At 42.2% G+C, this 27,500-nt stretch overlaps 2 protein-coding genes across 2 annotated transcripts in view; one reads left to right on the top strand and one right to left on the bottom strand.

Annotated features, from left to right (window-relative positions):
• cacna2d4a (calcium channel, voltage-dependent, alpha 2/delta subunit 4a) overlaps positions 1–13,354 on the top strand; it is a 33,114-nt gene extending 19,760 nt beyond the window's left edge. Inside the window, exons 11-27 of the mRNA XM_030046431.1 lie at positions 172–285; positions 454–532; positions 1,835–1,968; positions 3,657–3,734; positions 3,918–3,998; positions 4,186–4,260; positions 5,074–5,160; positions 6,086–6,157; positions 6,522–6,583; positions 6,898–6,965; positions 7,060–7,105; positions 7,226–7,323; positions 8,025–8,118; positions 8,366–8,458; positions 8,915–9,042; positions 12,883–12,959; positions 13,256–13,354. Of these exons, the coding sequence (XP_029902291.1) occupies positions 172–285; positions 454–532; positions 1,835–1,968; positions 3,657–3,734; positions 3,918–3,998; positions 4,186–4,260; positions 5,074–5,160; positions 6,086–6,157; positions 6,522–6,583; positions 6,898–6,965; positions 7,060–7,105; positions 7,226–7,323; positions 8,025–8,118; positions 8,366–8,458; positions 8,915–9,042; positions 12,883–12,959; positions 13,256–13,354 (1,485 nt within the window). The remainder of the gene's footprint in view (positions 1–171; positions 286–453; positions 533–1,834; positions 1,969–3,656; positions 3,735–3,917; positions 3,999–4,185; positions 4,261–5,073; positions 5,161–6,085; positions 6,158–6,521; positions 6,584–6,897; positions 6,966–7,059; positions 7,106–7,225; positions 7,324–8,024; positions 8,119–8,365; positions 8,459–8,914; positions 9,043–12,882; positions 12,960–13,255) is intronic.
• Positions 13,355–22,525: 9,171 nt separating this feature from the next.
• Positions 22,526–27,500, bottom strand: part of lrtm2a (leucine rich repeat transmembrane protein 2a) — a 19,127-nt gene continuing 14,152 nt past the window's right edge. Inside the window, exons 3-6 of the mRNA XM_030046031.1 lie at positions 26,659–26,784; positions 26,012–26,100; positions 25,241–25,398; positions 22,526–23,722 (exon numbers count right to left, since the gene is read on the bottom strand). Of these exons, the coding sequence (XP_029901891.1) occupies positions 23,202–23,722; positions 25,241–25,398; positions 26,012–26,100; positions 26,659–26,784 (894 nt within the window). The 3' untranslated portion in view covers positions 22,526–23,201. The remainder of the gene's footprint in view (positions 23,723–25,240; positions 25,399–26,011; positions 26,101–26,658; positions 26,785–27,500) is intronic.

The raw sequence follows: 27,500 nt of genomic DNA on the forward strand, positions 1-27,500 counted from the left end.
TGCATATTATAAATTTAATACGATGAAACAGTGAGATTAAAGATGCAGACAAATTTCACCCAAGCCAAGAAACTCTATATTGTCCTGGTCAATTTATAACGATGGCTCAGGTGCACATACAGGAAAACAGTGTGTGTGTGTGTGTGTGTGTGTGTGTGTGTGTGTGTCCAGGCTACGGCGCTGGGCCAAGGCAGTCTATGTAACCAGGCCATCATGCTGATAACAGACGGAGCCATGGAGGACTTCCAGGACGTCTTCGAGGAGTTCAACTGGCCAGATCGACGGGTAGAACACACACACACCCAGATGCATGCACATGCATGTAGAAAGAGAAACACACATATGCAAGCATGAGCAAACACAGTGATAAATATAAGTATGTATAACACTCAGTGTTTGATGTAAATTGTTTGGCACACATCTAACCATATGTTGTTTTTATTGTTTCTCCAGGTGCGAGTGTTCACCTATCTGATTGGACGAGAGATGACTTTTGCTGAAAATGTCAAATGGATCGCCTGCAACAACAAAGGTGAAAATAAAATGTGGGCATTGCATTAATTACTTTTAGGAACAAAGAAGCTGGCATCAGATCTAAAAAAGCTTGATAGGAATCCCAGCCAGGAATTCTGGGTAAAGAAAGAAAATGAGTAGCAGTCCCTCTCTCATCATCATTTGTCATCCAAGTGCCCTTGAGCAAGGCAGTAACTCCCAATTAGCATTTCTACCAACACTTAAAATATCCCTGTCCTTTTCATTAGAAATCCCTTCATTTCTCTATCACATATTTGAGGAATATTTACTACATTTTTTGGTGCTGTGGCTTTGACTTTGACACCTCTCACTGTTGGCTGCTTGCAGTGTTCCTCTTATTCAACTTTTAAGTCACAGTAAGTTTGATTAGATTAGATCATTGCAGCTGCAAAGATTCACATTTGTAGATGACAAAAAAACTGCTGCAGCAGGCAGTCCCAAGCTTAGTCTTGCTGTGGTGTCAGCTAAATGGCAAATGACAAACAAAACGGTATCCTCCTTGTTGTTCTTCTCAGGATTAGAGATCTGTTGGCGCTCTGTGGTGCTGCCAGCTGGTGTCGTGTGGGATCGGTGTGTCAGCTGCTGCCCTCTTGTGAATTACATGAGGTCATGCAGCGGCTCAGACCGAAATTATAATCACATTATCCAGCTCTGAGTGCATCAAAAGCCACAGACTAAATACCTGATTATCATATTCAGAGTGCAGTTATACTGTAAACACACTGTCCAGCCAAAAAAATGAGTGTGTGTGCTTGGGTGCTTGTGTGTGTGCGTGTAAAATGGGTAACAGGTGCACTCCCTTCTGTCGCCTGCTGGCAGAGGACTCTGCCAATAACAAAGAATCAGTCACAAACACACAAACAAGCTTATTGTCAGTCTCCTGCAAAAAAACGGTTTTTCCAAATTCAATTTTAATTGACTACGCACACATTGTTATTCGCAGCAGCACCCCGGGGAGCATGAGGAAGTGTGGGTTAAACACACACAGATATTCATAACCTGGAGTGTCCCGGTGCTGCTTCAGCCTGTTGCCACTGAGCAGCTCCACTCAAGCCTTCCCATTGACGTCATGGCCTCCTACAGGACATGCAGAAAATGTGCCATGAAGCTGGGACCATGCCTAGTCAAAGTGTAATAATTACATCAGTGGAAGACTTGGCTCCTAATTATATATAAACAAATGAGTCTGTTTTTTTGTGCAAAGATTTCTTATGTCTGATAAATGAGCTATACTGTGATTGCAGTTTTACTGAACTTAATTGTGTGTGCGTGTGTTTGTGTTTATGTGTGTGTTCTGCAGGGTACTACACACACATCTCGACACTGGCTGACGTCCAGGAGAACGTTATGGAGTACCTCCATGTTCTCAGCCGGCCAATGGTCATCAACCACGACCATGACATCATCTGGACGGAGGCCTACATGGACAGTGTGGTCAGTCTGCTCTTCTTTTTCTGAGCCGCCTGCTGCTGTCTCTCTATTTCTCTGTTCCTCTTTGTCTCTTTTCATCCTTTCATCTTTTCACTGTTTCATCCGCTCTTCCAACATCTCATTCTTTTCCATTATTGTCTTCACCATCACGCTGCACGTCTCTGTCCCTGCCATCTCATGGTTGTTGTTGCTGTTGTTCCTGTTTGTTTCCTTTACCTTTACCTCCAGTTCCCAAACACCAAAGAGGTAAACAAATTTTAGTTTTGAGTGTATGAAATGTATTTTGTACCTGCTATTTACAGCTAATACAGTGAATAGTACCTTCCTGTTAGTCTAGGATTTAGATGTTCAGTTTAGTTCTCACTTGATTTAGTCTCCCTGGAACTTTAATTTTCCATCTAACTTAGTTGTACACCTAAAATGAAACAGATATGATTAGGTTCCTTCAAGTGGTTTGCAGGCTGCAGTGTAATCACATGCACGTGCTTGTTTTGCCACTGACAGATTATTATAGGTTATTATAAGTGTTTGACAACATTATGGAAACGATCCCTACAGAGATTCACATTTCTCTGCTTGTCTAGTAATATTTCCTCCACTCTGTCGGCAGCAGGTCCCTCTGCTCATGGAACAGCATTTTCTTTAGATAAAACATTTTTGTTGCAGGATTTCTTCTCCTCTTTGGCTGGCAGTTGTAATCCTGGTCAAAGTGGTCAAGACCTGATGCACATGACAGGAGTATTTGTGTCCATTTGTAGCACAACGAGGCACAACTTTAACTTTTAGATAACACTAAGCCTTGCTGTCTGTACTTCAGCAAGAAACTCTTCCCGGTGACTCCTCTCTCCGGCTCTCACGTTTCCTCTGTTGTCTTCCTGCAATGACTCACCTCATGGGATTTCAGAATGAGAGTTTCTCCCTGAGCTGGACCTCTGTTATGGTGATAGACATGTCTGTTTCTGTAGGGGTCTTTTCCATAATGTTGTCAGACACGTGTAATAACAATCTGGACCTGTCAGTGGAAAAAGCAGCACTTTTAGTCCATGTAATCTGACGGGCGAACTTGCCTCGTGTTATTACAGTGCAATCTGGATGCAACACTGGACCAATTCCAAAAATTTTTGTCCCTATCAGTCATTTGGACCCCAAAATGTGGAGGGGCAAGGCTGAAAAATACCCGAATTACCCTTTAAGAGTTTGGAGCTTGTCTTTCCTTAGCTTTATTTTCTGTATACAATTGGCCTGCCTAAGAAGTCCTTCCTGAGCTTTGTTATCTCCCTGTTACTTGTGTTAGCCATTATTTAGCTTCGTTAGGTTTGCCACATGATAAAACACATCCTGTCCCATCTGTAGTTAGTTTTGTTTTCTTAGTTTTTCAATTCTGGTTGACAAGATTGAGCAGGTGAACAAGAGTAAGGATCCATCACTTAATTTATTTTGTTTTGCATAAACCAAAACAAAGTAAATTGCTTCAGCCAGTTGCTTCAGTGGCCAAACTGTCTATAGTTTAGCTCAGTTTACCCTTTAGTCCACTAAGATTTTGTCAATCAGATGCCATAGTTTCAGATCAGCATGTAAAATAATAAATAGACAAACAAACACAAAAATGAATGTCAGCTAATGTTGACTTAACATTAATCTATGTGTGCATGCTTGTGTGTGTGTGTGTGTGTGGTGTGTGTGTTCCACAGCTGTTCAACAGCCAGGCCCAGAGTTTGCTGCTGATGACTTCAGTAGCCATGCCTGTGTTCAGCAAGAAGAAAGAGACTGTAAGATTTAATTGGTATCGCTGTTATTACAATAATACATGAAATTGCGGAAAATAATGTTTGTGTCTATAATGAAGCAATTGAAATACCTTTTCCCTTATGTAAGTGAGGAGTGGGTCATCTCAGGCGCACCATATAACATATACTTTACCATGATAACCATCTGTTGCTTATATCTTGTAGCTGTCTCATGGGATTCTGCTGGGAGTGGTGGGAACTGATGTGGCTGTGAGAGAACTGATGAGATTAGCTCCACGATACAAGGTAAACTGTCCAGAACAGACCCATACACACTCTGTCACCACACACACGACTGTGCCATAACTCACTCTCACCATGTCGTACTCTTGTGTTTGGCGTCATAGCAGCTATAAAGACTGGATTGGATGTGTGGTGGAATGTAAACTCTCCATATCATATCCTGTATTACACTGTCTCTGCCTCTCTCCAGCTTGGTGTCCATGGTTACGCCTTCCTCAACACCAACAACGGCTACATCCTGTCTCATCCTGAGCTACGACCTTTGGTAGGGGAAGAAATTATTCATGTGTTGCTCATGTTTTGCCTGTTTCCACCTGGCATTAACATGCTCGGGCGATCTCTGAGTACATCCATTCACACCTGACATTAGAATGCGTCTCGAGTGCCCACATGTGATTGGATCTCACTTCTCCACTCCACTCTATATGCAAATAAACACACACATAACTTCCATTTGCAAAGACCGAATGTGTTGTTTTAATAGGCAGGAGGCAGCAATGGGCTTCCTGTGCCTAGTCTGCCAGAAATTAAAGGGAAAAGGGAAGGGAAAAAGAAGTGTGTAAAGACCTTGGTGCACGGGCAATGTCCTTCCATCCACAAGAATCCTTGGTGCCTGTTTTTGTTGTTGCCTCCTCTCACTTTACTATGACACTGTTGGCGTGCAAATGAGTACATGCTTCCACTTATGCAGAGGACATCAGTTTAGGAGCCCAGGACACATACACACCACAAACAGAATGTGGCCATATGCACCGTAGACCACCTCCAAGTGCGGTTTGAGTGATTCGATCGCACTTTGTCCTAAACGTGTCTCAGGTGCATTCACACCTGTGCTTAGAACCGTCCACATGTGAGCGGATCACCCAAAACACACTTTAATGCCAGGTGTGTAACATTTTCCAACTTTCTAACTTCACGTATTTAACAACCTTTGAATCTCAGCCCGACAAGTGTAATGAGAAAAGGGGATAGGTTGCTAAAAGCTTGTTTTCTTGTCTGCTGTGTGTGTGTGTGTGTTTTTATCGGTGTGCATGGCTCTTTCTTTGCATGTGTGAATGTGTGTGTGTGCATAAAACAGTATAAGGAGGGTAAGACACTGAAGCCAAAACCCAACTATAACAGTGTTGATCTGTCAGAGGTGGAATGGGAAGATACTGAGGAGAAAGTAAGTAACAAACACACACACACACACACACACACACACACACACACACATTCAATCTTTTTCTGTCAAATCCCTTTGCATCTCTCTCATGTCTGTCTTTCCTTTTTATCTCCCGTCTTCTCCTTCTCTTTCATCTTCACCTGCTGTAAACATTTGAATAAAACTTCTCTGACAGCTTTCTTCTAGATGTGACTGAAGCTGTCTGGCGGTGTGTCGAGTGATGTTAGGGACAGGAATCCACCTCAGAGAGCTTCTAATATGATAATATCAATATACTTTTGGTCATGGTCATGATCAACGAATTGCTGTTTGATGTTGTGAGCTATTGCAGTCCAACTTTTTAATGTTTTCTGTTTCACTGCTCGACTAAAAATGACTCCTTGAAGGCCGGATCTGTGATTAGATTTTAGCACTCCCTCCTGGAACACTGTCACCACACTGCTCGCTTCATTTACACAGTGATTCATCTGATTGAAGGTTTTCTGTTCCACCCAGGAATTTAACTAAAGCTAAAACTGTCAAAATAAATTTGCTTTCAAGTCAGAGGTAATGAATCAGATTCCAGAAAAAGAGAGAGAGGCTTCTCAGCACCATTTGATAGAAAATGAATCTCCATTATTTGAAAAATCATCATTAGATGGTCGTATATTTGTAGTCTTAAAGTGTAAATTTAACAAAAAATCATCAGTGGCTCTACAGTTGCAAATGACCTATCACCCATTTCTACAGAATGATGGCTTGCATGAAAATAAAAAGCACAACTGAATACGTCTGGATTTATAAATTGGCCTTAGACGATTTACAAAATAATAACTTTAGTGGATACAGTAGTTTGTGTTTCCCAGGTAGAGTAGTAATGGAGATATTTATGTGAATTAAACTTTTGAATTGCACTGTGCACCTCTAACTGATGTGTGTCTTTCAGCTGAGGACGTCCATGGTGAAGGGAGAAACGGGAAAGCTGTCTTTAGACGTCAGATCCTCAGTGGATAAAGGAGTGAGTTCACTTGTGTGTGTGTGTGTGTGTGTGTGTTTCAACTTAAGTAAAGAGGCTGTCTTTATATTACATTCCCTCTCTAAACCTAATATTCCCCTCTAATACAATTTATTTTATTGTCTTTCATTTGTCTTTTGTCCATTCTGTTGTTATTTTACAGCTTTTGTCCTTGTTATTACTTTATTGTTTAGTTTCTATAATCCAGTTTTTACTCCCTGAGGTGTGGGGTTTTATTAGCCTCCTGGTGTTTTCACCTTTCCAGCACAAGTTGAGCTTTTCTTTCTGTGTTTTGGTCATTTTTACACATGCCAAAAAACTAAACTATCCATCTGTCTTTGTCTCTCTCTCTCCCTCCCTCCATCAGAAAAGAGTGATTTTCCTGAAGAATGATTACTTCTACACCATCATTAACGAAACACCATTCAGGTTTGCCTGATCACTGTTAACTTTGTTTGGCTATAATATGCAAAAACTTCTAAAATGAGAGACTCACCGTTTGATCAAAGTGACACTTTTCAGAAATGGTTGATAGCGCAGCCCTGAAACAAATTACTTAGCTGACACATTTATCTAGTGTAAAAAACAGCAACTGTAGAATACATGTAAATCCCTAGTTAGATAAATTGTAAATAACCAAGTAAGTTTTAAAATAGTCTATATCATAAAGTGTATCATAAGTGTATATCATAAAGCATCATTTGCTGTTGATTTTAACCAAAGTTTGCTTGTGTGTGTTCCAGTCTGGGTATAGTGCTGACCCGAGGATTTGGACAGTACATCTTCACAGGAAATGTGTCTGTTGAGGAGGGTAAGTCTCTCCTCTGTCTCTGTCTGCTTGTCTTTTTCTCTTGATCAGTCTTTCTCTTCCTCTCTCACGCACGTCTCTTTTTTTGTCTCTCCAGGTCTTCATGACCTGCTGGCTCCAGATCTGACCATAGCCAGTGAATGGTGAGTGGAATATTTCACACTAATGTAACTTTTGTGTTTGCCTTACACTAAACTATGTGTTGACATGCTTGTGTGTGTGTGTGTGTGTGTGTGTGTGTGTGTGTGTGTGTGTGTGTGCAGGACGTACTGTGAGACAGACATTGATCCAGCCCACCGTAAGCTGAGCCAGCTGCAGGCTGTGGTGCGATATCTCACGGGCAAAGAACCAGACCTGGAATGTGAGTCATTTCCGTCACACTAAATATTCATTTTTAGAGAAAAATCAATACCTGCCATGTGTGTTATTTCCAATCGATAATTCAGGGTTTACATGTATTAGTTTACTCAGAGGGATTAGGCACAATGAGATTCAAATTGTGCCCATCTTGATCTCACATTAAATTGGTTACAGCATTTCTCCACATCAGGAAGTTGCACTGACTCCAGCTTGATGTGAACAGGGTTATTATTAGTACTGACTGATAGCAGAACCCACAATACTAAAGCTGTGCAGCATGCAGCATTACTAATACATTACCACTGCATCCAGGTAAACCACCTTTGTGGCCTTTTGACACACACTCACATTTAAAGAGCTGAATGAAATCAAGCTGAAGCATTTACAGCCAATACATTAAAGTCAATACATTAATCAGGTCATGTATGTAGAGGGAGGTGTGTACGTGACATTTGCTATAATTAGAGGACGGCCCTTGTCAAGATCAAATTATTTGTTTACATATATATTTACCCATCTTCAATGTACCCAAAGTACCCGGTGTGGAGGGGGAAAGCCAATTAAAAATAATATGGAAATTTCAGAATACTTTCTTTTGGTGTCTGAAATAGCTCCATCTAGTTTATTTGGAATACCTAATGTCTCCCCTTTATTTTACTACCACTAATAATAATTATAATATTTTCTCTGCACTCTGTCCAGGTGATGAGCAGTTGTTGCAGCAGACTCTGTTTGATGCTGTGGTTACGGCTCCCATGGAGGCCTACTGGACTGCGCTCATGCTCAATGCTTCTGGGTGAATGTTAAGACACACACACACACACACACACACACAGGTATGGATACATGTATATATGTCAAGTCAAGTTTATTTATGCGGCTTTTTATCGCAAGCATGTCTCAAAGTTCTTTACATACCATATACCATACTAAACATAGGCAAACATAGACATATAAAGGCACATAAACCATCAAACAAATATATATAAATAAACATAGGAAGATTAATTATCCTGCTGATTTATCCATTCATTCTCTCTCAGAATGGATGAGGGGGTAGAAACTGCGTTCCTTGGGACGCGCTCAGGGCTGATGAGGTTCCAGAGATACACCGGCATCGAGAAACGAATCGGCAAGTGAGTAAAATCCCACAGAAACCAGTGAGTGTCACGGATTTGTCTGAAACCACTGGATATTAAATGTCCAAAATTACTGTGCAGTTGTCAAAAAGGGTTTGAAGGTTAGAACAGATATTGTTTCAAAATCCTCAATTTAAATCCTATCCTGGCAAAATAGATAATGTCATGGTAATATAAGGAACTGAATGGCATTGAGGTGTCATTGCGCCCTCTTGTGGTGAACAGTATAGTTGATGTTCAGAGCAAAAGGCATAAACTACAACAGCAGAATAAACTTCAGATCCTTGATCACAAACATAAGAAGTCACTCTTTTGTGCAAAGGTCAAAGCCACAGCATTCAGACAATAAATATCACAAATATCCCCGTATGACATTGAACTGTACGGCATAAAAGTAGAGAAATAAGAACTGAGCCGAAAGGTAGTAAACTGTTTATCTTCTGGCCGTCCCAGGAATTTCCTGACCTCCTCAGACAAGGCGAATATCTTCACCATGGACCATTTCCCAGTTTGGTACCGCAGAGCCGTGGAGTTCCCGGCTGGACAGTTTCTGTACTACGTGCCCAGACAGGACACCAGAGGTACAGGATTTACCCAAACACACAAACAAACACACTCTTAAAAAACACTTTTCAACCAGTTTTTCATCTCCAGTTCTCAACCTGTCCAGCACTTTGAGCCAAAAACCTCTCAGTTACAAGCTTGTGTTTTCTAGCCAAGAGACTACAGCGGCCCGCTCAGTACAGCAGAGTATGTAAATAGCTTTAACAGGGATCCTAAGGAGGTCCGGAGAGTCTGTAAAAAAGAATCATGTCCTTTGCAGACCTTGAAACGTTTTTTTAATTGGACAAAATGTCTGTAAAAGAATGGAAAGCACTGTGCACTTTAAAGCTGATATGATCAGATATTCTGTGTAAGTGTAATTATAAACTCTGCTGTTATTTCATCCTCTGGGATATTTGCTGATATGAAGAATCTACAGCTACACAGTGATATGATCCAGTTGACAGCTACACTCAGCACATACTGTGTTAGACATTGACCAAAATCTTCAAAATCCAATCATGAAATGAAGCTCTGGGGTGCCCTGGTAGCTCACCAGATAAGAGTGCCTACCACTTGTTAAGGCTGAGTCCTGATCGCAGCGTCCTGGGCTCGAATCTGACCTCAGGCCATTTGCTGCATGTCAGCCCCTCTCTCCTGTCCCTGTCCACTGTGACTGTCAAAGAAAACAGAAATGCCCAAAAAGAAATGCAACTCCAAAGAAAGCAGACAATTTTACAAAGGAAAATATATCAGGTCCCTAAGCCAGGCTCTACTTTAGTACCCTAAAATTTACTACCTCCACCAAGGAGGTGAAACGTCCGTCATGAGGTTATGTGATCACTCCTGTCTGTCTCTCAGTCCACCTGTCTGTCTGTCAATTGACCCGTCTGTCTGTCTGTCAGTAGGGCTGAGCAATAAATGGATAATATATTGATACCATGATATGAGACCAAGTATTGTCTGGGATTTTTGGATATCATAATATTATGATATGCGTTAGTTTTGTGTTTTCTTGAGCATAAAGACTACCTTACAGTAGAGGGATGCAGTTTTCTTAACTTAATATAATGCTCTAGCTGTTCTGTTATTAGCCTCTTCCTGCTTGGTCATCATATCCACATTATTAATGATTGTTTATTGAAAACCTTATTGGGTAAATATTTTGTAAAGGCACCAATATTCATCCCTACAATATTCTCACAGTTTCGATATGGAGGTATTTTGTCAAAAATATCATGATATTTGATTTTGTCCATATCACCCAGCCCTACTGCTAGTCTGCCCGACCGCCACTTGTTTGTACGTCCACTGCCAGTTTGTCCGTCCGTCTGCCAGTGTCAGTCTTTCTATCTGGCCTCTGTCCGTCCGTCCGTCTGTCTGTTCACCCGTCTGTCAGTCTATGCGCCCGTCTGTCAGCAGGATAACTCAAAACCTTACACAAACCTTCTCGTACAAACCTTAGTGGGACGATTTGGTCACAGGCCAGCAAGGATGTGATAAACTTTTCGGGCCAATCAGATTCAGAGGGCCTGGCAATGAGCGAGGCTTCGGACAAACTTCCTGCCAACTGCCAGTCACATCCATGTGACATCATGAGGCCCAGTGGGCAGGGAGTTTAGATATACTCAGGCTCGTGAGGCTTTTTATTGCGCCATTCTCAGTCCAAACTTTGACGTAACAACAAATGTTGATACATCTGCGTAGAAGGTTTGAAGCCCTGTGTGTTTCAGGTTGCTGTTACATGTAGTGTGTTGTGTTCAGATGTATTCAGGGACTATGAGGCTGACTATAGCAACACCATGAGTCCAGAGGAGGTGGAGCGTCAAGGAGAAGAGGAGGAGGAGGAGGAGGAGGAGGGTAGAGGAAAACAGCTAGATACTTGGCATGCTTCCTCTGCTTCCTCTTCCCCTCGATTTCAAAGCATGACGATTCTATGAATGTTTGTCTTGCATCGCTTCATTTTTCTCCTGTTTACCTCCTCTCTCTCTCTCTCTCTCTCTCTCTCTCTCTCTCTCTCTCTCTCTCTCTCACTGCATGAGCATGCCATTAATTAAAGCACAGGAGCCTCCATCCTCACTGGGGGAATCAGGATGTGGTTCATTTGTGTTTTGCTGACCTGTTCTCTCACTGTCGTTTTGAGATGCGGGATGAAAAACCCACAATCTCTTTTCCTAGAATGGGATGTAAACAGTTACTGGCCTTGGTGTGTGTGTGTGTGTGTGTGTGTGTGTGTGTGTGTGTGTGTCACTGTGCGGCTGCAGAACGTGACAGAGCACCTGACAGTGATTCATGCCTGGACAACAAGCTGTGTTATCGCATGACACACTGTTTACTTGATAACATACTGTAGCATGACAGAGTGATGTTTGGTGTGTGTGTGTGTGTCTGTGTCTGTGTCTGTGTGCTCTTATTTTTTATCTGAGTGGCTGTGGCCATGTATGTACGTGTTTTCTCTCTGTGCTGTTGTGTTTGCAATGTGTGTGTGTGTGTGTGTGTGTGTGTGTGTGTGTGTGTGTGTGAGATAGAGAGAGACAGAGAGAGACAGAGAAATGGCCGTCTCAGGGGATTTCAATCCCTGACATCATTATGTCTGTTGCCACTGACAACCTCTTAGCACAATGCCAGTTATCAGCCCCTCTCCATCTCCATCTCTCTGTCTCTCTCTCTCTCTTTCTTTCTTTTTGCTACACTTTCTGAACCTCTCCCTCTTGCTTAATCATTTATTTGTTCTCTCTCTCTCTCTCTCTCTCTCTCTCATTCTGGCTCATCTCACCCTCTCCCTCCACCATAAAGTCGCTCCTTTAATAGTCTGGGTGTTGTTTTGTTTTGAATCACAGGTTTGCACGCTCCTCTCGGTGCACAGTACATGCTACAGCCCAAGACACGATTCAAAAATTCACTCTGGACTTCCATAAATTCACGGCTGTCAGTCAGAAAATAAACTTGTATAAAGTTCGACATGCCCTAGTTTTGAGGGGTGAAAAATAGAGCTAGAAAATATGAGACACATGCGGACGCGCACAGTCCTCTCCTTATTGCTGTATTGCATGATTAGCTTTCCTAGTCTGTGTTACATAATGCTAAAAATGTTAGTCTGTCTGGAATCTGTGGCTTGGCAACAGTTGGCATCAGCTGGCTCGACAGCGTTTGAATACACACAGACAAAGGATTAAGGCATGAGATTATTGTATTATATGTCTTACTTACCCCTGCTTGATACGCAGCCAGTTAATGTATCACCCACATATTTTGAAACACAATTTGATGACATCGGTAGTGCAAGTGTCACTATCATCATGCGTCTTACAGATTAAATATATGAGAGAATTTTGGGAGTGATTTTTACTTTTTTCCTGAAAAGTTTACCCATCATCGTTTTTTTTTTTTTTCCCAATATTGTTATTTTGTCTAGTATTTACAGTATGTTGGTGACAGTTGTTGCCATGTGCCTCTATTGCTGTATCCATTGTTTTTCAATTTATTTATTTTCATTTATTAATCTGTTTATGTCTTACAGGAGCTTGATACAATATTTAGGTAGCTGAATGTCAAAAAAATATAACATATGAAGGCAGAGTGTAATTTCTAAAATAGCATGATTGCACAAAATTCCCAGAACCCGATCCCAGCGCCTGGAACCAGTCAAATTTCTTTGCATGATCAATAAAGAAATACATCAAGACTTGTTTGTGTTTGTGCATGCGCTCGGACCGTACACGTGTATGTGCAAGCCTGTTTGTCTGTTATTTCGTTGTATTTGTGGGGTCTTCTATGTGTGTGTGTGTGTGTGTGTGTGTGTGTGTGTGTTTGTGTTTTATGCATGCATGCTTATCCTGCATATTTTAACTGAGTGTGAGTTTGTGTTTCTCTGTCAGCAGAGAGGATAATCATCGCCACCACTGCTGTCACCGTTACCGTGGGCAAGAAAACTGCCGTCGCTGGAGGTAGGAAAGTAACACTAACACTTTGCTTTTTTTTCTTTAAGACACACTCTCTCTCTCTCTCTCTATCTCTCTCACTCACTCACTCACACACACACACACACACACACACACACACATTCCTCTCATCTATCTCTTTCTCACTCCCTCCTCCTCATCCTGTCTTTCTTTTGCCTTTTCAAATACACTCACTATTCTTCATGCCATGTCTCTCTGTCTCTGGATTCAACTCCTCCTTCTTGAAAAAAATAAATTAGAAGCCTCTTCTCCTCTCCTCTCTCCTTGAACGCCCTGTCCTCTACCCCAGAATAGCTTATTGCTGGTTAACATGTCGGCCAAGCTGCGTGGCTGGTGGCACTTTGATTCCCTGATGGGTCAGTCACACTGGGCCATGCTGACAGTGTGACAGGCTGATTGGTTTTGCTCTGTGATTGGCCGAATGGCTGAAACTTGATTTTGTACACTCATTTACAGTGACTCTTCAGTATTTGTTAACCTTTACTCTGCTGTTTCACTCATTGTACGTGACTCTAGACAAGCGAAACAATAAAATCAAACATTTGTTCATTAATTAGATTCTACTCAATAAAGAATAGACATGTTTTGTGACAAATGCTGTAAGCTAGGGCTGCTCGATTATGGCAAAAATCATAATCACAGTTATTTAACATGATTCCTCGGTGACTTGCATTTACTCAACATTAAAAAAAAGGAAAAAAGCTTGTTTTATTAGCAGTGTATTTCCTTGAACTCTAAATATAAACCTGCCACAGCCTGCCTGACAGTGAGTTTGGGCTTTTTTTGCAGTGCACCCCTGCAAAATCTTCCTATCGACAACTTATTGATGATGATGCATCAAAAAATAGCTGCGACAGTTATGGGATGTTTGTGAGATGTCGTTCACATTCTGGAGAGTTCCTTTGCTGCTTCGCTCAGTAGCTAATAATCTGTTTTGCGACTGACGACCGTCTGGGTTTAATTAAGACCTTGTCTGTCTGCTTCACCCTGAGAGTCGCTGAAAATGAGCCAGTCAGAACGAAGGTTACCGAGACAAAGTTGTATATTTTTGTGTCTGTGGGTGTGTGTTTGTATCCACGCCTAAAAATGCTGCTGTCGTTTATAGTGGCTGTCTGTCACTGGGTGCTTGTGTGTGTGTGTGTGTGTGTGTGTGTGCATGCATGTGTGTGTCCTTGTAAGCCCATCTGTGACTGACACACTCATCAGTTATAATTATCTGAGAAAGACAAGACTCTCCTGAGACACAACCTGAGTATAAGTGTGTGTGTGTGTGTGTGTGTGTGTACATGTGTGCATTCAGTGTCTCATTACTCTGACAGACCAAAACACGCTGAGACACCATACACAAACCCACACACACACACACACTTGCACAGTTATCTGAATTTCACAGCTTTCTTAGAAATTGTCTTAGGTGTGAAAATCATTTTATAGTTTGCAAAATGAGAAAAAAAAAAGGGAAACAGTGAAAAGTGAGAAAGCACGAGTTGGAAATAGACAGATTGGTTCTGTCTCCCTGCTAATCTGTCTCGCTCCGTCTCTGTCTCATTCTCGCTGGGTGTCTCTCTGTCTTGGCTCATTCGCTTTCTCCTTTTCTCTCATGCCACTATCTTGTTTATCACTTGTTTAGAAACGTAAACAACACATTGTATCCAATCCAGAGCTGTGATTTGTTCGAAATTCTGCGTCTAAAGCCCAGCATGGCTGTTCGGCGAGAAATGACAGATGGATCTCTTCTTCCTCAGCAGTAAATCGTTGCCTTCAAGCTGTAAACATGACTTTTATGCAGTGAATCGCATTACTCTTGGAATCAGTGTCAACATTTTGTTTTTTCAATGAAGGTAGTTTGCATTCAGCATCATCAAATGCTTTGCAATCAGTATATTATTACCGCCTGCAAGCACAAATAACTTCTCCATTATCAAAGACAGACATAAACCTATTTGCTTTCACACTCTATCCCACTTTTTCACATCTCTCCAAATTGTGTATTACCAGGCTGAAAAAAAAAAAAATAGTTTACACACTCATTAAGCAGGAGGAGGAGGAGTGAAAGTTAAAATACAGGAGATAAATGCTAAAAACGCAGTAATAAATGCTGAAAGTAGGAGTAAATGTTCAAGAAATGCGTTTAAGTCGCAACCGAAAAAATGCACAAAAGAAGCAGCCCGGCTGAAAAAAAAATGAATTCAAGTGGAATGTGTTTGATTTGTAAAGAGTTACTGCACGTTCATGTTTTTTACAGAAAGGTTTACCGACATAAATCATCTTGAGCCACACTCAAACATAAATAAGAGTACAAAACTAGCATCAAAATGGCATTTAACATAAATATGAAGGATAAAATAATGCCCTCCTGAAAATACAAATGATTTTTGTGGATGCCGTTTGGTAGTTTGTGTTGTGATGATCATGGTTCACTTACCTTTTTTTTTTTTTACTCTCAGCTATATCACTTGTTATATTTCACTTCTGCTGGTCCAGCAGCCCTACACATAGAAGTCAAGTGGAGCAGCTTTCTTACCAATTTGTTTCAACTCTGCCTGAAAGCAACACAGTGGGGAAAAGCACAGAGCTCTATCAATGTTTTATAGTCCTGCTCCCTCTGTCTGTCTTCCTCTCTCTCACACACACACAGAGAAACACACACACCTTGCCGTATTTTCACCCTCTTACACTGTTCAACACACACACATACATCTCATGCTGTGTTTTATTCACCTGCCTCGCTTCTTAACCACCGACTTTTCTCCCCTCTCTCACTCTTCCATAAGCACAGCCATTCTTCCTCTTTTTTCTCTCTGCATATGTATTTTTTCTTTCATTTTCTCTCCATATGCCTCTCTCTTTCCCTTGCTTGTTTTTCTTTTCTTTTTCTTTTCTTTTGTATCCCTCTCTTCCATTTCTCTGTTGTCTTCTTTTGTTCTCTCCTTCTCCCTGCCTCTGAGAAGTCGAGAGAGGCTCATTCAATGTGAGTCACGTTTTACCCCCTGAATACAGGAGAGGATCAAATATTCAAAAGCTGCCTGCTCTCTCTCTCTCACACACACACACACAGGCACACACATGAACACACACATGCAGTCACTAAAAGCGAACTTATCCATCGATGGTGTGACTCAGCCTGTGTCCCATGCGGTGTGTTTGTTAGTGAGTGTGTGCACCACATCTTCCATGTTGTAGCGTTTGAAAGTGTTTGTATCCTACCAAACTGGACACGCTATTCCCCGGCCAAATGTTTGTCAGATTACTCTAGGACTTGGGAATATATCAATATTATATCAATATGGTGATATGAAACTAGGGTTTTTAGATATTGCTATAAATACTAGTAAAGGGATAAAATTTTCTGAGCTTACTCTGTTCTGTGGCTGAGAGCACTGAGAGTTGTCCCAACAATGTCGTCACAATATTGATATCAAGATATTTGAGTTTGTCCATTTTGCCCAGCACTAGATAATATGTTAAGTTTGTAAAGGTTATAAGTGAAATATAAGCATGGCTTAGGTGTTTTTTTGAAAAATCTGTTTTACTGCATTTCACCCCGGCTTGTGTCTCAGTAAAACTGCACAAAGACCAGTCAACCCACTGCTGCAACATGCTGAACAGAAGCAGCATAACAACCGCTCTCTGTCTCCTCTCTGAGTTTGGTATTCTTTGAGCTTCCATTTTATCGATCCCTGCAGGGAAATGATCGTTTCTCCTGTCCCCGATCGCAGGGAGGTCAAAGGTCAGGGTCAGCTACAGCACAGTTCTCCTTGGTGTGAAAGTGCAAAACAAACAAAATGGCCACTCAGTCTAAATATCTGGTTCGACATCGCATACAGCTGGCAGAGATTCAGTGTCCTGCTCAAGGACACTGCAGCGGCATTGGGAATGCACCAGCATTTTATACACAAAGTCATCACACATTTCCCTCGATTAAAAAAAAAAATCACTGTGTTAGAAATTTGGTTTCTTCAGGATGTATTCACTAAGCAGTAAAGTCATTGTGGTGCCGTTTCTGACCACCGAGTGTCAGTGTTTGCCTCCACAGCATCCGAGCGGTTCCCCTCTTGTCTCCGAGGTCATTGTGCGTTCAGCCTCCATGCTGATTTGAGTTCAGTTTTGATTTCCTCTCCTGTGGTGAAGGTCAGGAGTTGGGAGTTGGGAGGCTGACTCAAATTCAGCTTACTGTAACTTATGCAACGCAAGTGTTTATACTGCACTGAGGCTCAGTGTTGGATTAGTATCCCTGTGTGGCAGAAATGACAGGCTGTATGAACATACAGCTAATACACTCCTAGAGGAGAGGAGAGGAGAAGAGGCAGAAAGAAGAGGCAGGGAAATTGAAAAAAGAGAGCAAAGAAGACAGAAAAGGAATTATGGAGAGGAAGGAGAGAAAGAGAGGAGGGGGTAGAAAGCGAGAGAGATGGAGGGAAAGCAATCAAGCAAAAGGCCGGATAGGATGAAAAGCAAGAGAGGCCAGATGAGAGGAAAAGGAGTAGGAGGAGGAGGAGGAGAAGAGGCGACAGAAAGATGAATGGAGTCTAGATAAGAGCGAGGAGTAGAGGAAGAACGAGAGGGAGATTAGAAATAGAGTGGAAAAAAGAAGGAAGAAAAAGGATGTAAAGAGAGAGGGAAAAGGTATATACAGTGCTGTGATGCTGACTTATTGATGCACTGTTTCTTTGGATCTGACGTGAGTGTGTGTGGTTTCTGTAGTCATCTGCAGGAGTGTTAGTGCACCTGTGTGTGTATTCTCTCTCCCCTGCTGATAGTTATATCTTTTCCTCTTACCCTCATAATGAAAGCAGTTTTGACTGTGTTTCTGCATCCAAAACACAAAGCAGTCAGAGCACATGAGGTGAGTGGAGCTCTGAGAGCAGCCTGCTGTAATTGAATGTAACATGGCCGTCTCAGCCCTTATTGTCTGATTGTTTACATCCGTTCATTATTTATAGCAGCCTTTCTCACATAATACTTCTGTTTTATTTTCCCGCAAAAAATGTGATTCTCTCAAATCATGCCTTCCCTCTTTCCGTTTTGGATAAAACTAACAAAATAAATGAATGAATAAATAAAACCCCCTGAAACAGCATGTCACACTAAAACATGTCAGTTGGAACAAATACTGATGAAATAGTTTTTTTAGGGAGTTGGTAACTATTTTCGACAACCCGGTACCATTTAAAGAGTTTGGGTTGTTTTTTTTTCTTGTTTACTATCACATAGTTTTGCCTCTTTAAAATTCTCTTTGAACTGTGTTAATTTTGCCAGGGGAGATCCCAGAGATGTAAGCACTACCAATGTCATCTGCAGGCTTAATCCAGTATGAATTTATTTTAGATTTTCGTTTGGAAAAAAGCTTAGCTTAATTTTTTCAGCAAACTTCATGACAGCAATCGAGTTTTAAGTGACAACTCATTCTCATTCATTATAAGCCTATCATTCATCCATTCATTCATTCATTCATTCATTCAGTCAGTCAGTCCCATAGGGGAAATTTGAAACTGAATTCTACAGTGTAAGGTGTTATACTGCTGACAGCCAGCATGCATAGAAAAGCAAAAGTGTAGATTATGACATTTTACATCCAGGGTACCGGTCTATTAACAGACTGAAGGATGTCACAAACATCCCACCTTCTGTCTGAAATTTCACATGCACTGCAACACAGAGAAATTATATTACCGAGTCTCCCCAATTTAAATTAATACAGTTCAAATTGTGCTGAAGATGTCCATGTTACACCATGTGCGAGCAGCAGAATTGTTATCGATCGGAGTAACTGATTTACTGATCCTCGTGGACACTAATACTTCCCAGCTCTCACTTTCATGCTTGTTATCATGGAAGTCATTGCCTCAGGCTTTTCAAAGCATGCATACACACATTCACGCATATACCCGCTGAGATGTAGAGTCAAGCACGATGCTGCACAAATACACAAAGTTTCAAGGGCAGCAATGTCCTAGAAAACCAGGAAATGTAACGCCTTAGACCCCTGAGAACTGACAAACCCTTCAAGATGACTCCAAACCTACGCCACATGAGGTTTACTTTGTCGTTGGTGCGTTAAATTAAAGTATTAAGCTGGTTGACTGATATCTTCTTAAAAATGTCTAACCCACGCTCAAGATGTGACTGATCACTTCTTCAGTCGATCTGATTTTGTAGGTCCCACCCATCTCTTATTCCAAGCAGGTTAAAAATCATTGGCAGTGCTATTTGGCCCAGACGTGGTGGGTCTGTATCTAAGAAATCATGGCAGTACCTCTGGTGCCTAACTTGTGGCCTGGTTTCTACTACAGAGACAACCAATATCCTGCAGGTCTTACTTATTAGTCTGCTTCCCTGGCAGCCACAAAACACAGGGCTATTAAGACCTTGTGCATCAGCCTGGGTTGCACCACAGCACCAAATAGGGCTAGGGCTTGCTTAGTATTCATGTCAGTGGAGTTTATCCATGCTGTGATTAAAAATTTCTATCTTCGTTTCTCACTCTACCCCAGGTCAAAAAAATTCACACTTTTGATCTTGATTTAATTTCCCCAAAATATTCACTCTGGAGGGGGAAACCAACAACACATGAACTCAGTCATTCAATATCTATCTGTTTTATCAGCCAATGACCTCATTTGCATGCTGCTTTTCAAAAAGTACCACACTATGTGTTTGTGCTGTCATCTATTTTGAAGGAGTAGGACTTTTTCCTTGTGATGACTGTAATTGAAGCTCAAGCCCGGTTTTCTGCAGTCTTTTAAACTTTTGCAGTGTTCTCAGTTTGATCAGCTCAAATTGTAAATTTGACTTAAATGTCATAATGTTTTTATTTAAATTAATGCAAGTTTACCAGGAAATACTTTATCATCATTATCATCACCATCATCATCATCATCATCATCATCATTATTGTCTTGTTCACAATCATCATTATCATCGTAGCACAACACACCTTGGACTTCTGGGCTACGTAGTCTTTCAGGGTCTCAGTCATCATGTTTTAATTAACAAACTATAGTTTATTATTCTTTCAACACACAGGCTATAGGAACAGGATTCAGCTAGCTAAGATACTTAGCTACCAACAACACGAGACCTGCAGACCAGGGGGTGAGAGGACAGTGTTTCTAGGTCCATAGATAGACAGAGTTTGGCTGCTGCCTTTGTTTAGTGCAGCACTGTTAGGGCCTCAATACTCCACAGTCCTTGCTAAATACAGAGTTATGATTACACTTGTTATTTCAATACCATTTTTGAGGTCTGATGGTTGAAATGTTTTGGAATCGCATCGCTGTGTGCTCAAACTGTGTTCAAAGCCCTGAAAATACCCGCCGTGCACCTTCTGTTGCTGTGTTTATTTAAGTCTGTGTTTGCATTACTTTTGCCTGCTCTTCTTCCTCATCTTTTCACATTGTTCGCACGCTCATTGCTGCTGAATTGTGTCCAGATTATATAGGACTCAAATCACAATGGAAACCTGACCAGTTGCAGATATGGTCTGGAAGATCACAGAACAGTGTGAGCCAAATCCATGTTTTTATGTGAGTGTGTGTGTGTATGCGCCCAGACATTGGTCATGTCATGGTTCCTTCAGCAGCATGATAAACAATAATACTGGAACAACAAGTGTACCCATAGCCTATGTGACTCTATGCAATATGACTTTTAGTATGCTGAGCATGTCGCTATGGTGATACTAAGAGAGGAGGCAGCAACATGGTGCCCTTTTGCCCGACCTGGCCAAACTCTATCTATGCTCTAGCAAAAACCTAACCAACCACTGAACACAAATAAATCAGTAAGACTAATGAACAAACATTACAGACATATTTCCAAACAAAAAACAGAACTAACAATAGAACCAAAGACAAGACATTATGAATCGGCACGGAAGAACAGATACGTCAAAACCTTTTGGGGATCATGGGGTTAACACACCATATTAGAGACTAATATAATGATATTTATCTGCATCATATTCAGATATAACATAACACACTATTAATATAGATTATTTTTAGCCAATCAAAAAATAGAGAGGGAACGATATTTATGTAGGGAAACAATACGCAGTGAAAGTCAGTATGTCACCTGCTTATCTTTAAACACATTTTGGAGACTTCCCTTATGACTGGAAACATGTGTGCCATTTTACCAATGGTAAAATTTAAATATGAATATTTCCGATGCTCCTTTGTTTATGAAACATTTAGGTAAGAACATCAACTTAATAACTATTGTTGTGAATGCACTGGAAAGCTAACCAATAACCAGAAGGTTGAGGACTCTTTGGTAGTGACACATGTTTCCAAATTATGGCCACGTTTCACAAAAATAGCACATGTGCTTTCATTGCGTATAGCAGTCCTATTATCAGGAAAAACAGACCGACAAGATGGAAAAAGGGATGGATGGAAGGAAGGAAGGAAAGAAAGGAGGTGGGAGTCTGTAACGATGTGTGGGAGGCTTTCCAGACAATCACTGGATGGAAGGATGGATGAAGAGATGAAGGATGAAGAAGGAGGAGGAGGAGGAGGGGGAAAATAGCAGCGTCTTTTTGTTTAATCCCTTGTTATAATCCCTCTGGGCTCAGCGGCCATCTTAGAAAGAAAGAGAAGGAAAGAGGGAGGGGGAGGCCAGAGGGGAACTGATAAGGGAAATAAAGTGCAGGAGTCTGGTGTTTGTAGTCCTTAGAGATGAGTTTTTGTAGTCCTTGTCAGGAGAAATGATTCTCTGAGATAGTTTGTACATGCCATAGTAGCAAACCTTCACCTCCGATGGTGAAATCAGATTGAAAATGGGTTCTGAACAAAATGTACTTTCCATAAAGCAATGCCTGTGGTCCTCCAAGTCTAGATAATTTCATTAAACCCCCATGAAAACTTTAATTCCTGTAGATATAGAGACTAATCACTGAACTAGCCTAAAAGCATAGTCCAAGTAATATCAGAAGTTTAGTTGGACTGATTTGTTCCCTGTGAACAGAGGTTCAGGATCTACCCAGGTACTGATGATACCCATTTAATAACCATCAGGTCTTTTGGTGTCTCTTCAACATAACTGAGAGACTTTTTCCAAGGAAAATGACAAGTACAACTAAATCAAATTCCAGTTCAAATGACACTTTCCAGTTCTAATGTTTTTTTAATTGGTTAGATCCATTGGAAAATCCCATGCATGTCTCCAGTCTTTTGCCCGTGTCCCTTGGAGGATCAAGTCCCGATTTGTCCAGAAATGATCCTGACTAAAAAGGGGACAGTAATCTCACCAGCGTCCCTAACCTCATGGATTTGAAATGTCCAGCCATCAACTTGATCATTGTGTTAATCCAAATCATTTCCCCTTCCATGGTCAATCTTTATACATCCTCAAGAAGTCTCTTTGACATATGGAAGATAGCAGAATCAAAGACAGTCCGGGTGATCAGTTCCCTTACAGCGTCAGAATCCTGTCAACTTGTAAGCTATATGTTTGCTGAAAATATTTTCTGAGACAGAAAAGAGGAGAGACCTTGACTATGTGAGCGCATCTCTGTGTTTTTCAAGAAGTTTCCAGCATCGGTGCTTCCCTGGGGGCTCAGAGGTCCGAGGGGCCATCAGAGGAAGGTTAGGCCAGGCCAGGGTGAGGCAAACCTGGGCTAGGAACCTGGTTTTCGGGGGAGCTATTGGCTTTAGAGAAGTGGAGGACAAAAAAGTGCTAACAAAATAAGGGGTTGGGGTTTCACTACCTCATAATACTAATGACTCTGTTGAGCACTGATACTGGCCCAACTGACAGCTGACAAGTCCCTGGAAATTCAATACTGACCGTCCACTTTGAATATCCTGCAACAGCTTGAATCATGGATTTTATTCAAGCAAGCATATTAAGTCTGTTTTTTTAAAACTCTTGCCAATGTAGTGTTGGAATCTGCAGCAGCCGGCAGCAGCAGTAGGTGGTTAGTAGGAGAGTAGGAGGGATGGCTGGTAACAAATGCTGCAGTAGGAACAGTGTCCAAATGGCAACAAGAATAAAGGAGTAGATAGGCTTTGGGTGTATGTGAGTGTGTGTATATTGGAGAGAGAGGCAAATAGGAAAAAGGAAGAGAGGAAGAGAGAAGGAAGACAAAAAGTGTGATGGAGAAAGATGTCTGCTTTAATGTCCCTGTGTGCATAAAACAAGCTCTCCCATCTCCTGCCTCTTTGAGCCCTTTTAATTTTCACCCCTTTTCAATCTTCACCCTCTGACCTCTCAACCCCCCGTCATGTCCTCTAGGCCACAGAGGAGATCTGTTTCTCCTCCCTTTCCTCCCCATCGGCCTCTCCATCTCCCATCAGTGGCTGCCTCTTTTTCAGCTCTCTCTGGTACTTGGCCATCAGCGAGGCGTAGATGCAGCCGTACGCTGCAGCGGCAACCATCATGATGCACACAATGCCACACACCACGCCGGCTATCACCACTGTGCCGATGGCGCGCCGCACGCTCACAGGCCGGTAGCGGGCGCGTACGCAGTCCCCCGGCGCCTCCTCCCCTCCACCTGCGCTTGACGAGGCATCAGATTGATCGTTGCCGCTGTTGTTGTCGGAGGTGGGCGTGGGGTCAAGGCCACTCCGGCTGCAGGGAGGGGAACCGGGGCCACCTCCTGTTCCAGAGCGGGAGGCCCCACCTCCTCCGGCCCCGTTTTCGTCCTCAAGTTGGAGACAGTAGTTGAACATCTCCACCGGAACGCCACGGATGTCCCGCCCACGCAGATCCTTGGGTAGCGTGCACTCCACCGCATCCACCTTCCCTCCTGACAGGGAGAGAGAGAGGGAGAGGTCATTTATGAAACGCCTTATGCCTGTAAAGCGCTATCAAATTAGCGGAGAGAGAGCAGGAGAGAGAGCGGAGTTGGTTGTGCCAACACTAGGATGAGTCATACATTACCGCACACACACACATACACACACACACACACACACACATACACTATCACACTTAGAGTTAGATGTGCCATCCACGCGAGGTTGGAGATAGCCTCAACTAAACCCTTTTATAATTGATGAGATGACATGCGTAGCTACAGCAGAGCTCTGGTATGGGTGTGTATGTTCATCTGTGTTTGTGTGTGTGTGTGTGTGTGAGAGAGAGAGAGAGATAGACAGAAATATGTGAGTCACTAATTCCCAGAGGCTGGGGGGTATGGGGGATTGACTTTGTTATCATCACACGCTGCATTTGTCTCTACACATATTTGTCTGGAGGTCGTGTGCTGGAAAACCATTGATCTGCACTTTAGATATTGGCAAGGAGCAGCAGAAAGCATGTGATAAGGAGAAAGAGAAGAAAAACAGAACGAGGAAAGTGGTATTTTTGCCCCCAGATGCTTTTATCTTAGCATATGACACAAAAATTCCCCGCTGCAGACAGATCTCTCTGAATATTTCTCGGCATTTCTAAATATCCCAGCTGCGTGTTTGAAGTGTATCGAGGCAGACAACTGCGCTGACAGAAAGCGAACACAGCCTGCTATCGCCAAGTGGTTGACACTTGGCACCGTGCTTTGTCTCACTTTCTAAACTCAGTATGTGTTAATCGTGCGTTGTCTGCCTTTTTAACCCCTATTGTCATGCTCTCATGTTGAACTAGAAAATAGCTCCCGCTGTTGCAGGGATAATTAAATATCATGTCTTCTTCACGTTAGTCCCCATCTTGTGCTGAACAGAGCTGAACTGGACCAAACTGAGCTGAACTGAATTAAGCTGAAGTGAAACTGAAGGCAGCAGAGGAGGGGAGGACAGAATGAAACGGAGGAGAATGAAACAGAACAAAGCAGAAGAGAAGGGGAGATGCTTCATTAGCAGGCCAGCTGAGCCCCGGAGCGCTGAGGTGAATGTAGATTTTTACACATGAACAGAGCGAGAAGAGCAGCTGTGCTATCTGATGTACTAACTGCCGACAGAGACACGTGGATGTTACACACAGTGCACACACACAAAGCGAGCACGCCACTGAGCGTTCACACACCAATGCGTGCTTGTGCACAAATGTGAACGCACACACACAGAGACTTCTTTCTTAAATAAGCTAGAATTTTCTCTTTCCTTTTCTAATCCACCCACTCCCTCTCTGCTCCTTTGTTTCCATTATAAGTCTTTCACATAAATCAAGGCCTCGCTTTCTAAACTCCACCTACCTCCATACACAAATCAAATGAAGTGTTTTAGGACGCAGAGGGTGTATTCAAAGTTTGTCCCCTGATCATACCCTTAACTCAAATCAAGGGCACGCTTTCTAAGCTGCGGCAACATCAACCAAACCAAACACCCACCTCTATACAGCAGCCACTCCATCCAGTGTTTGAAGTCGCGGAGGTTGCAGTCACACTCCCAGGGGTTCTGTCCCAGTTCCAGGTGCTGTAGGTTTGCCAGGGGCTCGAACGCTGCCCTCTCCAAACCGTGGAGCCTGTTGCCTGCCAGAGACAGCCACCTATGGGACGATAAAAATCGTAATCAGAATAAATTTGTTCTCCGAGCGCAATCAAAGTGATTCATCTGGGCTGTCGTACAGAGACACTGACAGCTAATGTAGGAGACATCAGCAGTTGCGACACGTACCGCCATCACTATATGTCCCGTCTGTGCTGCTGCAGTCAGCAATCAGCAAGTTCAAATTGACCGCTGGACAGCAGCTGAATACAGAGTTGGAGCGGCGGTGGAAAGAGCCTCCCACTCCGCTCCATAAAGCAGAGTCAGTCTACATCTTTCATCACAGGCTGAAAATTTGTTCCCCCTGTCACCGTTTTGTCACTAAATGCTGCTCCTTTCTTCCAATCACTCTAACAGCTCCAAAAAAAATCCTTATAGTCCTCTCCTCAGTTCTTCCATCCATCCATCCATCCAATCATTTCCCTACCCGCTTATTCCTAATCAGAGTTGAGAGGAGCTGGAGCCTATCCCAGCATACATTGAGTGGAAGGCAGGGAAGCAATTTAAGAATTTTAGCTCACTGTACTGTTGCTCTCATTCTAAGTCAGTCCAGATGAAAGCATCATTTAAAAGCCTTCAGCATTTGTGCAGACAGTGTGTGTGTGTGTGTATACCTGAGGCCCTGCACCTCATCCAGCAGTCCCAGAGGAACAGTGGAGAGACCGTTCAAGGACAAATCCAGATTCTGGAGGCTTCCCAAGCCCTGTAAAAACATCACAGCATGTTTATTGGACACACAGTATCAGCCTCGGAAGCTGTATTCTGCCGATAGAAAAAAATGGCTAACCGAGTTTAGGCGGATTTAACAAATAAAGAAAAGGCTAATCTTGTATAATTTACGAGCACACACAAGTGATGTTCATCCTGCTGATTCAGTTTGATGAAAGTGGAGGAAAATTTTTGAGAAAATGTGCTAGTGGTAATATTGTGATATTATTCCTGCTCAGGTTGGCCATATTCCTACATATCGTCTTTAAAACCCCACGTCAGTGTTTTTGAAACACTGTTGCCCCACCACAGCCTTGGTACAGGTTGTTAATCAGTGGATCGCAGACATTTTGATCAGAATGACTCACTGAAATTGGCAGCTGACAAAGTATTACACTTTGAGAGGGTTTATTTTATACCCTACCTTATAAAATATAGCATAATTTTTGATTGCTACCTGGAGTGGGGCTCTATCCAGAGGTAGTAAGCTCTGAGTAAACTGCTGAATCAGTGTTATCACTGTATGATAAATTCGGTAATCGACAGTAGGTACCTGGAAGAGGTCTCTGTCCATGCCTGTTAGCGAGTTGTTGTGTAGAGTCAGTCTCGTCAGGTTGGACATGTCTCTGAATAAACCAGCTGGTAAATTATCCAGGTAGTTGTTGGACAGGTCCAGCACCTAAAGTACAAAGAAGAACATTTGCCTTTGCGTGTACATCGAGCGCTCACATTCAGGCATTTATCTGAGCCCCTTTCTGACAAGCTTTTATGATGAAGGCCTGAGGGAATAGATCTGCTACCACTACATTTACATGCAAATTTTACCCACTTAGCTGACAGTCCTATCCAGGGTAACTTAGAACAAGCTCAATGGTACGATATGCTGATACCCACAGATTATCAACATCATGCCACAGTGCATGACTGTCAAAGTCATCAGATAGCTGTAATGTTCACACCACACAATATGCAATCTTGAAATCAGGAGTCTTGAAATCGTGATTTGCACACTACGTGAATGAAGGGCGACAGAAGGGCATATATTATAAGATCTTTCAGGAGCAATCCCCAACTAGTCTTATCTGATCCCCAAACGAGGTTTTGTCACAGAAACACACATGAGAAGTAACATGGGAAATGTGTGGGTGAGAGGGTTGTCTGTTCTGCAGAGAGAGTTGGAGGTAAATAAATATGTTTGCAGTGAAAATGTAGGTAGCTGCCTGTTTGTATTGTGGTTCGGCAAGGACAACAAGGTTACAAATACTGAAATACGTCTGATAGAAACTGTATTATTGTGGTTCTGATTAATTCCTGCTGTGATCAGGAAGATAGTGGACTCTACCAGCCATTTTTACAGAGAACCAGCCATCATTTTACCTATTATATTTTTAAATA

The sequence above is a fragment of the Myripristis murdjan genome, chromosome 23 (assembly GCF_902150065.1).
Source record: "Myripristis murdjan chromosome 23, fMyrMur1.1, whole genome shotgun sequence".
Lineage (NCBI taxonomy): Eukaryota > Metazoa > Chordata > Actinopteri > Holocentriformes > Holocentridae > Myripristis > Myripristis murdjan.